At 36.6% G+C, this 15571-nt stretch overlaps 1 protein-coding gene across 3 annotated transcripts in view; it reads left to right on the top strand.

The window, feature by feature from the left end:
• sorl1 (sortilin-related receptor, L(DLR class) A repeats containing) overlaps positions 1 to 12904 on the top strand; it is a 161074-nt gene extending 148170 nt beyond the window's left edge. For all 3 annotated transcript variants that reach the window (XM_048615468.1, XM_020526950.2, XM_048615469.1), the window contains 3 exons: positions 3008 to 3200; positions 5586 to 5792; positions 8116 to 12904. In XM_048615468.1, the coding sequence (XP_048471425.1) occupies positions 3008 to 3200; positions 5586 to 5792; positions 8116 to 8180 (465 nt within the window). In that variant the 3' untranslated portion in view covers positions 8181 to 12904. The remainder of the gene's footprint in view (positions 1 to 3007; positions 3201 to 5585; positions 5793 to 8115) is intronic.
• The last annotated feature ends 2667 nt before the right edge of the window (positions 12905 to 15571 follow it).

Here is a 15571-nt window from a genome sequence, read left to right as displayed (position 1 = left end):
CAGACATACGTTTTTAGAAAAATTTCTAAGTACAGGCAAAGCACAAATCTCTTGAAGGAACCACATGTTTTGGCTTCCTGCTTTCTACCTCAAAATTACTCTACCCAACTTCATAACACCTATTATTAGCTAGTTAAAATGCTTCAACACTTGCCAACAGCTTACAAGCCCGAGCTGTTCTGAAGCCAGCCACTGGAGATTGCGAGAACATCCAGAGGTGAGGGCTCCTTTCCTGCTCTCTTTTTTGAAGTTACATCTGTCCATTGTTCCCCATTGCCGGTACCAAGATGTCGTATTACTGAAGGATGCAGAAGGACTATTGGGAAACAGCATGTTGATTTCAATGTACTGTACCTTGAATTGCTGATGAGGTAGCTGAAGAAATAATGCAAATTTTCCGTGAGAAGGAAAATGTCTGATAACCGTTTGCCCTGGACAATTTTCACATCTGTCAACAAACTTCCTGTATGATGTTATCAGTGCCTCAATGCCATTGAATTTTCAATCCTCCTTATGTATGAAAAAAAACATAAATGTGCTGATGCTACACCTCTGCTCAAGGACAGTCAGCATAGATTTGCAAATAACATCTAAAAAATATATTTGAGTATCTGTGGAAATAAGAATTTATGGATATGGGAAATGTAATGGATTTCTTAAATGGCATTTAATAAAGTCTATATAGTTGTTTGTTGGTTGCATCATGGCACAACATGCTAAAAGCCAGGTAACTGTTTGGGTGAAAATTGGATATAGGACACAGATTTTAATAATGATTTAATGACTGCTTCTGAAAATATTTCCTATTAAATGCAGTGCATGAAGTGGTTAAAATTTGAAAAAGGAATATTTAAAGTATGTGAAACGAGAAAAAAGGAATCAATAAAGTGGATAACCCTTTCAGATTGGCTGCAATTTATGCTAATAAGATTTCATGGAAATCATTCGCCATAAGGAGAATAAAGTTTTTTTAAACGCAGGGTAAAAGACGGATGTACTGTTAGGGAATGACATTGCCTTGCAGCGCTTAATAATTAAAAAAAAATGAAATTTACTTTTGTGTCCTAAACACAATTCAAAAATATTTCCAGATTGGAGCATCTTTTTGCACCTATTGAATCTCTGACTCGAACTTCTTTTTAAACGTGATCACCTTGATTCTGCTCCCTTTTGTTTGCTCTTCTTTGCGTCATTTGAAGTCTGATTTCACTATTTTAATGATACTAATACTACAGCCTAGGCATAGTGTTGCAAGGAGGAGCTTCCAGTAAGTCAATGATAATAAATTTGAATCTGAAGCCTTTTTCAACAACAAATTTTTCTGTTATCATCTTTCTTCAAATTCTCAGTGTTGGTATTTTCATTTTTGCCTATATTTTGTATTAGCGTAACAGTCCTAGGTCAATATTTTCCACTGAAAAGTTGCATTCATCTGCAGTGATACTTGTCTGTTTGTAAGCAACACATTTTGAGATCCCTCACCCTTTAAATCCGAGTGCCATTTATTTTAATGGACCTGTGATCTGTCTCACTCTCTTAGCTATAAATCTTACTCCTAACGTTCCCCAGTGTTAACTGCTCTGCATGAATCAGTGAATTACATATAGAATAGGATGAGTCAGTGCTTGCATCCATGTTGCAAAATAACCATTCTCTAGAGGGCATTTCTTCTTTACGATGATTGAATGGAATTCAGCACACTTAATTACTCTTGTAAACAGTAATATGCTGGATGAGTAAATAAAAGCTTTGTAAGGAAGTGTTTCTGGTTTATAGCTCCCATGAGGTCATTCAGGATATTTTATATTTTGGAAGATTTAATGAGTTTCCAAAATAGATGATCTTTCGAAGGGCTGCTTCTCCCTGCTTTCATTGATGCTAATGCAGTGAAAGAGTGTGAGGTGTGTATAACAGCTAATTGAGGAATCTACTGTTCCTCTACCTGTTGACTGGTGATCATTTTAAAAGGGTTAAATCTGGCACGGGAACTGTATAGAGATTCATGAATGATCTGTTTTTCAGTTACTGAGAAATTTACCCAAAACTTTTTTTCTCAGTAAGAGAAGAGGAGAAAAAAGGTATAAATTTAAAATAAGTCTGTTTTCTCAAACCCACGAAAGCTGTTTAGTTGATTAGCCCAGGGCAGAGAATAAAAACTGTTGGAATGTCAGTTTTGCATCTGTTTTTTGCTTTTTTGTTGATTCCCAGTTTGATTTATCTTTTCCGAAGTACCTGAAATATTATCATAGGCACTTTTTAGTTTGCCTGCATCTGGATAGTAACTGTTTTCTAATTTATAGAAAGAGTGACCAATCCTACATTTTCTCTTATAATCTGTTCTGGGACAATCAGCAAGTGAGCTATTGAATATTGTTGCAAAACAACATCTGTATTGGCACTGATCTAATCTGCATTTTAAAATATTTTGCTCGCAATTTATTTGGGTTGTATCACTGCGTATGTGTGAGTGAAGTAATGTATGTGCATCTAATGTAGTTAAATTGGCTATATTTGTTTGATTTCTCAATGTTTCTATTTTTATGAAAAAAACCACAGGAATGGCTAAAATTGGTGCTCAAGAATGGAGTTTCATCACAAGTGTGTTTTGAATGAATCTGGCTGAAGGTTAAAATCTCTGTTCTAAATCTGAGCTTTTTTGTGTTAGGGTCAGATTTTCTATATAGGGAACAGAAAAGAGCCTTTTTTTGTTCTGTTTCCTACCTATACTATTATATAGTATTTTGAAAGGTGTTTGCCTTGGGTCACAAAGCACTAAATTTTACTTGCAGTGATTTTTGTCTACTCCTGTTTTAACATTTTTGGTAGCCTGCTGAAATTTAAGAAAGCTTTCACTTCTGCTCTTTGGGTAGGAAGACAGAGGGAAAACTTTTGATTTTCTCCCTCTGATCCATTGCCGTGTGAACTGCAAAATCTCTTGAAGGATGGTACCAAGAAAATTGGAGAGGAAATACATAACTTAATACCTTGTCCTTTGTTTGACCTCCAGGGATATGAAATCCACATGTTTGATCATGCGACTAATACAACGGTATGCCTTGGGAATACAACAGATAACATCTTCGAGATTTCTGATCTGAAGCCTGGCCACAACTATACATTCACAGTGCAAGCCAGATGCTTGTACAATGGACAGATTTGTGGTGAACCTGCTTCCCTGCTGTACGATGAACTTGGAAACGGTGAGGCCATGAAAATTTGATAACTTAAACCACTGAACACAAGTACACAGCATCAAAACTAATTCTCAGTTAGCCTATAAGGCAAGAGTCTAATATGCATTTAAAATAATACTTGGCTATGGTGCTGTATTTTCCTACACCCAGCCAAGTATGCATTAGATACTTGAGGGTTTCACAGTATTTGCTTTGTTCTTGTACCAGCACGTTTAATTGTTATTCCTGTATAGAAGTTTTACTTACATGCTGTGTGTTTGTGCCCTTTAACACATTTAGCCCTGGATTTCATTTTGCTCTAAATAAGTGTCCTTTAGACCTTTCCTGTACTATTCTAAATCATAAAATCATGAAGGAAATGTCCTGGCTTTAGAGTATCTTTTAGTTACTAGCTTTATTCTTAAGGGGGATTCTTAAAGGAGTGAAATTTAGTTTTTATTTTTCATGTTACCATTCTGGTCATTTTAGAATTTATTTTAATGTGTACTTTCTAAAAACAAGTTGCTTCATTTCTGTCCACTGAAAAGCACAAATGCTGAGCAACAATGTACTGAACCTTGAGAGAGAGCGGTAACAAAATATTTTCCTTTACCAGCAAATGTTTGTAAAGCTGTATGTTGCTGATTAGAATTTTAGCCCTAGTAGAGGTTTTCAATTTTACCTGCTTTGTTTATCTTAAATGGTAATTTCCATTTTAGTTTAGACTTCAGGAATTTTCATTGTATTTTTGTCAGCAAATTAAAAATGACAAAAGTTTTACTCAACTACTTTACACACTGCTTTGATCCTAGATATTTTTGGATCATAATCTAAATGTTCTGTTTTAAATCTATCAGCATTTGTCAGGATTTCCACACTGAGCTGCTCTCCTCCACCCCCTCCCCCACCAGTCAACCACTCATTTTTAGTTTAGCTTTATCACAGTTCACACATCTATCTTGAACTACTGACAGAAATGCACACCTCAAATCTTAGTTAAAGTGAAGTCTTTCCAATGTAATTGTGTAACTCATTACTTGTTCTAACTTCAACCAGGATCTGTTAAATCTTGCTGGCAAATTAATGTATCATATTTGATTAAGCGGACAGATTCATTGCATTTACTTGGGCTAGTTTCTACAAAATTGCTTAATGATGGATCTACATACTCCATTTCTTATCTGGGAAAGCTTTGCAATTGCTACATCCTAAAATTCACTTCACATTTTGTACATTATTTATACCTTTGTAATTTGTTGCTGTATCTGTCTAAAACCACACCCCATTAAAGAGAACAGTAAAGATCAAGATCCAATTGTTAACTGTAAGCAGTTTCCATAGGTTTAAATAGTTCTACTCGGTGCTTCTGTGATGCAGTTTTCTAAATTATACAGCGCAGAGTTTCCAACATACAGTAACTGTTGGAGTTTCCTTATAATAGAAGTCAGTTTTTGTATCTGCATGGGAGCTTGGATCACCCTGGTTATTAAGCCTTTGCCCTCATTGAGTGAAGGCAGTGCCCTTGGGAAGCTATGCAAACAGGATGTATGTCACATAGCAGGTTGCTCAGTGACCTGGGTGGATATTAGAACTGTCCTCTGGCTCATCTAGAGTTGACATTATTTTCAGTGATGCCACTCAATGTGTGGCCATGTTGCCTTCATTCAGTTGTCTAAGATGGTCGACAATGTCAGGATTTCCACACAACAGTGTGATTTAAAGCAAATGGCTAGTGGTTTTGAGCTACAGAGTTGAACTGTCAAGCCACGAGAATTGTTCACTATCTGATAATCTCTGATTTGAGTCTGCTGATTATGTGTTATGCATTTCTGATTTTCATTTCTTTGTGATTTAAGAATAACTTATTAGATTGTCGACTACACAAAACTAGAAAATGACTCCCAACTTTATGCAATAACCATGGGACAAGAATATAAGTATAATTAGGAGACAGCATATGGGAGAAGTTTTTAGGCCACAATTTAAAAATTTTAAATGCCTCTTGGTGTTAGTCTGCATTTGCTTAATAGACTTAATTTTTGTTATTAAAAAATTTTTTTTAAAAAAAATCAAAATCAGGAAACGTGGAAGAACTATTGATTTAACAGTTTGGATAATATGAAGGTAAAAGAGAAGCTCACATCTTCAGTATCACCCATTTTTAGAATGCCAATTTTGATGCAAAGTCCCAGTCGGTAAATAACTTGTCTTTTACTTTCAGCTGTTGACTGACCTGATGTTTGTTTGTTGAACTTAATGTTTTACGTGTACTCTATATTTTGACTTTCGATTGGGGTCACGTTACTGACTGATTTTAAAAATAAGCTGAAGTTCTTTCCAGGTGAATCTCTAAATTGGAATACCGTTTATGACATTTAGTATTTTATTTTATTCTTTCTTTCCAAATTACAGATCCTTCAGCTTCCAAAAATCCCAAATCCACAGATGTAGCAGCCATTGTGGTACCAGTAATGTTCCTGCTTCTGGTGATGTTAGGTGTTGGATTTATTGTGTTATATGTTCGTCATCGAAGGCTCCAGAACAGTTTCACAGCTTTTGCCAATAGTCACTATAATTCTCGACTAGGATCGGCTGTGTTTTCTTCAGGTGATGAGCTAGGTAAGGATTTTGTCAGTTTAAACTAAGAGATTACATGCATAAAACAGCCTTATCGTGGCTATGCATAACAGTCAGTTGATACAGGCTCTTTGGTAAAGTGTTCCACGTTTTGGAAATCGGTTCCAATGAGCCGAACTTCTGTCTTGAGGCTTATAACGTACTTTGGGTTCTTGAAAATCTGGAAGTTACTGTTGTTTTTTGTTTCTTTTTTTTTGTGTGTGTCTCGGTTCAATATTAGCATTTTTGGTTCCGTGTGCTGTGGGTTCCATCTCTACTCCTGGGGATGCACAAAATCTGTTTGGAGGTTCCTTCCAGCACTGAGCCAATACTGCTGTGTCAGTGGTGCTTCGAGATGTTAAAACTGAGATTAGCATAAAACATTGCAAAAGAATATTCAAAGGTTTTGGCAGACTTGCTGGCAGAATCCTTGGATTCTATGCAATATCACTCATTTTGACAACAGTAACATAGAACTTTTCCAGTTTAGGTTCTTGGTTGACTTAAAAGTTAAGAAGTCAGAATGTCTGTGCCTTGAGGTGGTAGCGAACAAAAGTTCATTTGGATTCCTGACTTTGATTTTCCCATGAATAGACAAGGCCTGTATACTATCCAGTTTAGAAGAATGAGAGAGGGTTCCATTGAAACATAAGATTCTGCAAGGGTTAAACATATTGGTTGCTGAAAGACTGATTTCTTTGGTTATAAATGCTAGAGAGAAGGGTTGTAAACTTGGGGTTGAATGGATGCTCATTTAAAACTGAGATGAAGGAGAACTTTGCTTTGAATGCTAAGTTTTTTTTTTTTAAATTTTCTCATAGAATGTGAAGTGTCACTCACCATCCTGACTTGGAAATATATCACCATTCCTTTTACTGTGGTTGGGTCACAATCCTGGAACTCCCTCCCTAATGGCATTGTGGGTCTACCTGCAGGACATGCACTGCAGTGGTTCAAGAAGGCAGCTCACCACTACCTTCCCAAGGGCAACTATGGATGGGCAATAAATGTTGGCCCAGCCAATGATGCCCACATCCCATGAGTGAATTTTAAAAAAGTTAGCAAGGCTAGCATTTGCTGCTGATCCTTAACTGCCCCTGAGAAAGTAGTGGTGAGCCACCTTCTTGAACCGCTACTGACCGATTTTAGTGTAGGTACAATCACAATGCTGTTAGAGGATTACAACAACTAATAACGGAAGAATAATATAGTGACAAATAGAACAGAGCATGACTGATATACAGCTGAGTATATTCAAGGCTGAGCTTGATGATTTTTGAATACTAATAGAATGGTGTGATGCAGAAATCAGGCATTGAGTTAGAATTGAGGATAAAAGATCAACAATGAAGTTATTAAATGGTCGAGAAGGTGTGTGGTATCCTATAGTCTACTCTTCTTCATAGAATCATTTGATTCCCTACAGTGGGAAGCCGACCGTTTGGCCCATCAAGTTCACACTGATGCTCTGATGAGTAAACCACCCACACCCACCCCCACTACCCTATCCTTGTAACTCTGTATTTCACATGCCTAACCGACTTAGCCTGCACATCCCTGGACACTATGGGCAATTTCCCATGGCCAATCCACCCTAACCTGCACATCTTTGGATTGTGGGAGGAAACCAGAGCAAACCCTTGCAGGCACTGGGAGAGTGTGCAAACTCCACACAGACAGTTGTCTGAGGCTGGAATTGAACCCGGATCCCTGATGCTGTGAGGCAGCAGTGCTAACCGCTAAGCCACCATGCCGCCCCTCTTATTGCTCATGATCTTAAAGAAGGACATTAGAGTCCATCTATCAGATTGAATTAAAATGTGGGACTTCATCTTATTTCACCCTTGTAAAGTCCAGTTGAGCAGGTGAGCCAATAACTATTTGGGCATATTTAGTCGTAAATTACCATATCTTTCTCATCAAGGCCCTCTAAAGCAACAACTGAATGTTTTTTTCCCAAAAAAGAATTACTAAATATGCTCTACACTTTCAAACTGCCAGAAAACAGGAGCTGCATATAGATGGGAAAGAATATCTAGTGATTTCAGCCTGTCTACCTGCTGTTCTGGTAGCTTCAGTTCCGTGCCCCACCCCAGTTCTGTATTAGGCATAAAATAAGATTGGGAAATTGACCTTTCATTGCGCTCAAGATATGTACAAAATGGTGCAGAGACTGGTTGCTTAAACAGTTTGAAATGGGGCCTTTGGCACTGAAGAACTCAAATGATTGGTGAATGGGACAGAGGAATGGATTTTTAAATTTTGTTTCTTATTGATTTGTTTTTCACTCACTGAACAGTCGCGTTTTAAATTTCTCCTGCTTTAGGCGATGATGAAGATGCACCATTGATTAACGGTTTTTCAGATGATGTGCCGATGGTACTTGCATGAAGACCTTGCCACGTACAAGCAGTGCAAGATTTCTTTGAAGAAGTTTCAGGAGCAGAAAAAAAAACCCTTTTTAAAAAATGCACTTTTCTGAGTTGCAATACATTATTTTTATATGGACCAAAATTTAAAATTTATTGCAGTAAGCTGTAATACTTAGGTAAGAATGCAAGATAAATAGTGCAGTCCTGGTCCCTGACTGTAGGCTTTTGCACAGCTGTGCTTGTGTTGTTCGCCTTCAGGCACCGTTTAATTTTCAGGTTATTTGTTTGGTGGATGTTACAGCTGCAGATTCTCTTTCTGATGGTCTGTAGATGCCATTGCATACACAAAAAGGTTAGGTTTCAATATCAAATCTGATTTTCCAAGACATCAATATTGATTTAAATCACTTTTTAAAAACTATAGCATCATTAATGAAATAAAATAAAGTCACACAACTGATGTTAACAATTATACAGTTATTACAATGATTGAATTTGCTCAATGATTTTAATTTAAAATTAAAAATAGTTTTTAAGTACCAAAAGGGAAAATCTGATCCATTATGCAATAGAACCTTCTATGGAAATTGAGTAGTTCAGTGGGGCAGTGCATTTAATATTTTCACTATTTCTTTGTTTGAACTTGATACTCTGTCAATATTTTCACATCAAATTGATCAAATAATCTATATAAAAAGAGAGGGTGTTTGGCAAATTGCAGAATAGTTTCCAACAACACAAAGGTTGCAAATACAGTCTGCTATAATATTAAATTTACATTGCTTGCAGTTTGAAGTCCTGTGGTGTCTACTGTTAAATCATGATAATTTTAATATAGTTAATGCATATCCTAACAAAACTCAGTTTCACAAAAACATCTTGGGTTGCTGACTTGATTGTATGCCAGATTCAATCCTAAAATGATTCTGTACAGAAGAAATCATTGAACATGGGGCTGCACTTTGAAAGGGCCATCCAATTAATCCTGAAGTCCATTAATTTTTTTTTTCTACTTTTGACAGTTTAACCAATGCCTTTTTGAAAGTTATTGCTGAATCTATTTCTGTCAGCATGTACCAGATCATTGTAACTCGCCATTTTTTTAAAAAGGAAATAAGATTTTCTGTATCTTTCTACTGACTCTTTTGCCAATGTCATGACAGTGTCACTAATGAAAGTGCACTGATTCTTGAGCCCCGCTACTCATGAGGTTGTCACAGAAGTTAAAGATTTAATTAGAGTACTCAAATTCCCAATTTGCCTGTCTGATGGAATCAGGTTAACAGAAAACTCTGACCAGGCTTCTGTACTAAACAAGAAACTGCTATTTATTACAAAGAAACTGGTTCTAACCACAATTAAGCAAAACATACTTTTTTTTTTTAACATACTTTGTTAACATACAACTCTGCTAGCTGAAATTATAACTCCTTAAACTCACATACAGTCAGACACAAATAGACAGACAAACAAACATGAATCAAGTCTTGTTTCTTCATTGTGGAACATTTTATTTTTCAAGGGATACCCAAATTTCTGTTAAAAAGAAAACTGATGAGTTCATGTTCTGTATGTGTTCCTGATGTCTTCACTCAGACGTCAAATTCCATCATTTAATGAAATAATTTAATATTCTTAAAACCTTCAGTTTTTTTAATCCAACTGCATGTGTTCTTGAAAACATTAACCAAAGTATATTTTTTTGGATCTAATCATCTTCTAGAATCTCTCTTCAGCCACAAAACCTGTGTATAAGCCAGTCTCTTGCACTTTTGAGCTAGACGCGGTTGTCTGAAGAGCTTGCAATTGCCCGCTAATTGATGGCATTGGAGCAACAGTTCTTTTGGTTGGCTTGAAGCCAGAATTGGCAGAAATAAGTCTTTGTGTCCTTTGCAGGATTTCTTGGTAGCCCAGGAACTTGTGTGTGAGCAGATAGGTCAAAACAAATGTGCCAGTCCTGTTTGTCTTACAATTAACTCCAACTAATAACTGAAATAGAACTGTTCATTAAAAGATTGTTATTATTCTCTTACAGCCATCAAAGCGCACTCACTCTCATTCTGTCTGTCTCTATTTGCGTCCCTACACCTCACCCGCCCCAAAATTCAATATGCTGTCCAAACAATTTATGATTCACATCAACACCTGGACTATAACTGTGAAATTAAATTGTTTTCATCCTTTTAACTGGGATAAGTTCATGGACCATCAGTAAGTTGCATTTGGCAAACTTATGCTTTTAAATTCTCATTTTAGAAAAATCAAACAATCTTTGTTACAGTGAGACATTATAAATTCAGTGGTTATATTTTTGAATTGACATATAGATTGAATTTAGTAGGTTTGGTTTTAATTGTCTATAGTTCATAATGGAGACTGTAATGTAATGATACATGATTAAATGATGACTGAAACAAAATGATTGAGTTCATTTTAAGCTTTAGATTTTAATTGGTGAGGCATGATAATAGCTTGGCCATCAGAAACAGAGTGCAGCTTCAGTTTTGATCCTGCTACAAGGCTGCTGGGAGTTGCCAATTCTGTGTCATTTTCTGATCATGGTTTCAACATTAGTAAGAATGTAATTATTTTATTGTTGCTAAAGGATGTTTGGAAGGGTACAGTTCCCCAAATTTTATACAGATGCCCAACACGCTGCAAGCTGGTACTAATTCCCTCCACTGGACCAAATATTCCATGAGTCACACTGCAAAAACATTCAGAGGGCTGTAGTTTTGTTTTCTCTAGCATTCAACCCCAGCTATAAAGGATGAAGAAGCATTTATGCCTTCACTATAGGCCAAATGCGAAATCTGTTAAAGTATGGTGTCCTGGTTGTTTCTTAATTACAGTGTGCATGATGGTTGCAGTTCTTAAAGCGTTGTTGGTTGGATCGTCAAGCTTCCCTCTTCTAACAACTAAATTGCAGTTGGCTTTTTGTCAGACCAAACAAACTAAATTACAGAATTTTCCAATATAGTCCTTCATAATTGTACTTTGTTGAGGGAGGATTTAGAATCATCATTATTCCAGGTTTTCGTGGTTCTTCAGTAGTTCTGAGTCATATTTTTACTGGAAAAAAACCTGAACTGCCCACATCAAATATAGATGATTTCCCTTATACCCTCTTAACCATGTAATGTAATTCTCCAAATATGTTTACATAATTTGAATTGTCAATGAAATGTCGAACAACTCTAATGTCCCTTGTGAAAAAGCATTTACTGTTCAATTCTATTTTGGCAAACCAGCAAATAATGTGTCACAAATAGAGAACTGGCCAGAGAATTGCAGTTGTTTCTTTTAGCATGTTTCTTGATTTCAGAAAGTAGATTTGGTTTAACTAGTAATTCATACTTCTGTCAATCAGAGCTTTTGTCACTTTGCCTCTTGAGCATAGCTGTAAACTATTAAAAAGAACTTACATATGACAAGTCTCTTAACTATAATTTTGCTCAAATGAATGGGTTTGCTTATATAAGCAAATATCTGAGGACAAATATCTCAAAAGAATTTTGAAAATTCACCTCCCTTTTCAAAAATATCAAAGTATATAGTTTGGATCACACTAACACACAGCCTTGGTCATTTCCCTACTGTATGGTAATGTTGAACTTGATCACAACTTGTGTGGAATTTTGCCAAATGTGCATTATGTGAAGGAAAAAAAAATGTTCTTTTGGTAATTGTGTTTCTTCTTGAGCTGGCAAGCCATCGTGTGATTGCTGACAACCTGCTGTCTTGCATTAGTTTAGCTTCACTATGTGGTAGTGTTTAGGTCTGTGTTATAGTTACTATCTGAAATGGAGCCATTTTTATTGATCTATAATTTGTTTGCATTTTATTTAAGTCACATGAATGTACTATTTTACTGCTGGGTGCATGGAGGGGAAGTCCAGCAGGGCTGCTTGTTTTAACATATGGTACTACTTTTTAAAGTTTTGTGTTTTCATTTAATTTTCTTGCCTTAAAACTGGAGTTTTGTTTTAAGAAAATGCTTAAAAGCCTTTAATCATTCTGCCATATCTGCCTTACTAAGTAAAACTTAAGTGGTCTGTAATTTTGTGCATCAGCCTTCAATGATTCCAACGTTTGAATTGCACATATGGATACACATGGTCAACTCCATCAGCCAGCCACCAGAACCTGAGTGGTTTTGGTGTGTCCGTTCTGCTTCATTTTTGTAAAAAAAAAAAAAAAAAATTGATTGCTTCAACTTGTAGAGAAGGAAAATGCATATCAAATTCCAAAGTTGCAGATTGTACAATGCACAATGTACAACGATGGGGTGTTTTGTATAAATGGAAAATGTTTTTAAAAAATGTAAATTTTGGGAAATATTGCTGTGGATCTATTTTTATGTTTGGTAGTGTTTAATTACAGCACAGTAGACTGTTTGCATGGGAATGTGGAGGGTACCTCCTATATAATGACTACACAAGTCTAGTGTCACACATGATGTTCTATGTAAAAATAAATGCAACAAAGGAAACCTTGAATTAAGCATAGCTGTGCCAGAAATCAACCATATTGATGGTACTGAAGAAATCAGGTTCAGATTTTTCATTGTTTTTGATTTTCAGGCTGTTGTGCTGTGAGACTTTGCACTAATAGAATGTTGGACAAATTGTGTAACAAACCTCTGAATTCTTTAATCACCAATTGCTGTACACTTTTGGAAGGGGTGCCATGTGCTTTAAATGTGAATTTTTTTCACTTAATAAATCTCACTTGGGTCAAGAATTTTTCAAGTCTTCTCATTTTCGATGTGATCAGTAACTTGCAAGTATTGTCATAGGTAGCTTGTTCCTGTCATTGCCTTTTATTGCCCTGTATGTTTTGATGTTTTAGTTTCCTGTCCAGCTGCTGCCTTTTTACCATTGTCACTTCTTAATACTTCATTCTTCCACCTTGTACCTTTTCTCTCCCCTTCTCTCCTGAAAAAAATAAGTTTTGATTTAATTGATAAATCTCAGCAGTTCCATTGCCTGTTATACAGCAACCATTTGTCACCTCAGCCTTGGACAGTGACCCTCAGTATTCAAACATTTATCACTGTAGTGCAATGTGTTCACTCATTGTCTAAATGGGGCAATTTACAGCCCCTGAAGTTAACCAAGGTTTCACAATATTAAAATAGCCTCCAAACCATTCTGATACAGCGTGTAACCAATGTAATAATGTGCGCTAGGAATAAGTGAATCTCAGGATTAACAGGTTCCTATTACATTGATTTAAATTGAGATCAGCAGTTCCTCTTCCAACTTCACCATGTCCCTATTTCCTATCTCCTAAGCCCGTCTTTTCTCCAGGTAGTTTTCTAATTGTCTCTTTTCAATCTGTTTATTCTGCTTGCTTTAATGTGCTTCCTCCAACTTTAATTTAGTCATTCTTTATTATCCTTTGATATGTCTTCTGTGATGTTTGCTTGGACTGTTAGACTGTTTTCTGTAAATTGCCTTAATATGCCATCTTATGATATTCACCTAAGGGTTATGAAGAGATGATGAAGCATGTGCTGGTCATCACACTTTAGCAAGCCTGTGAAGGCTTTGACGTGGTACAGCACAGATTTACCGGGACTTCAGGGATCTGGAGCTTCAGTTACATGAATAGATTGCACATGCTGGGGCTGTTCTCTTTGGAGAGAAGATTTAAAGGAGATTTGAAAGAAGTTTTCAAAATCACGAGGAGTCTGCAAAAAGATGGGAGGTGGAGCAAACTGTTCCCATTAGGGGAAGGGCTTATCTTTTTAAAGTTATTTTACACAGGGAGTAGTTAGGTTCAGTCTGAAAGTGGTGAAGGTCAATCATGGGTTTCAAAGAGAATTGGATAATAATCTGAGAAAAAAGATACGGATGCATGGCAAAGGAAGGGATGCGGAAATGAGTGAACTGCTTCTGTAGAGAGCCTCTGCATGGACATGACTGGCTGAATGGCCTCATTTTATGTTGTAACTATCCTGTGTTTATTGTCTGTCCATATTTCCAGAAACCATTTCAGAAGTTGCCTCAATATGTTATTGCAGGGATTTGTGTTAGGGCCATAATTCTTTATAAACTGTTAAAAACATTGGGCAAAGGTTTTGTGGTAATGCTCTGCAGGTTTGCAGACCTTGCAACAGTGGAACACGTTAACTAAATGCAAGCAGATGTAAACGGACAAAATGGGCCCTGATTTGGCAAAAGGCATTTAACTTGGAGAAGTGTAATGTTATGCAAGTGAGTAGATGTAACAGAAAGCTCACTTTCAGCTTATGAGGAACACAATTAAAGACTGTTGAGAATAACTGTTAGTATCTTGATGTATTGCTCCAAAACCATTGGGAGAGTTATATCATGAAGTTTCAGTTGAAACGTTACATAGTAGGCTGAATTCAATGCACTATTCACTGCAATGTGAAATGTACCATTTAGTACATGAGTGAGCTTCAATTAGAATTGTAGCTTTGCCCCCCATCCCCCTGCCATAGTGAGTGACATTGAGGCTTCAGAAAAAGTTCAGAAAACCACAAAAATAATCCCAAGTTCAGTTGTTCAGACTTGGATATGGCTCTGTGTCTATACTTCCCTAATGTAGAATAATGATTTGATTAGGGTTCATAAAATCATGGAAGGACCGGATTGTGGCAAGTTTATTTTGATGGACTTAGCAGTTCAAGAGTAATTCTGAGCAGTCTGGTGAGTGCTAATTTGCTATATATATTTCAGAGAGGAAGCTGGCCTGGTTAACCATCTGAAGCAGAGATCTTGGTATAGAAAGGTAGATATGGAATGAAGGAAGTCATGGCCTATAGCCTGGAGTAGTTTTGCTCATCCAGATGGATTGTATTGGCATTTTCCAATTGTTTTATTTTTCTCACGTGTCCTCAGGTTTTTTTGATGTGGTTTTTCACCCCTCATGGGTATTGATGAGGAAGTGCAGGGTATGGCAAAGAAGACTTTTGGTATAATGCATAGATGTTGCAGTTGGATGAGACAGTCTGGGCAGACTAGTGTATCTTTACCTGTCTGGTATTTCTTTGTTTTGTACTTGGCTACAGTATAACCTCTCTGTACATCTGGGACCAATGTGCATATTTACACCTTAAAACACAATCTTGGCTCTATGGAGAGAGAGCGGCCCCAATCTGGGTTTTGCTATAACTTGTGTTTTGTTTGAAGGGCTGAAATTGACATTTCCTGGAATTAACTTCTCAGATCTTGCTGTTGACGCAGAATCCACAAATCTCCTGTCCATTTGTAAATGTCTAGTAATATTGAAATTCAAAAGAATTGTTTCTAATGAAGTATTCTTGCACTTTGTTGAAACACATCTTTGCTTATGCAGTTGGCTCTTGGCCATAATGGGCACTCACTGCTGACGCAGTGTTTCATGAACTCTGGCCTGTTAGTGCTTTGAGCTATGTTT

This window comes from Rhincodon typus, chromosome 32, assembly GCF_021869965.1.
Source record: "Rhincodon typus isolate 14 chromosome 32, sRhiTyp1.1, whole genome shotgun sequence".
NCBI classification, from domain to species: domain Eukaryota; kingdom Metazoa; phylum Chordata; class Chondrichthyes; order Orectolobiformes; family Rhincodontidae; genus Rhincodon; species Rhincodon typus.
Note: the sequence above shows the minus strand (reverse complement) of the source record. Positions and strands in the feature narration are given on the sequence as shown.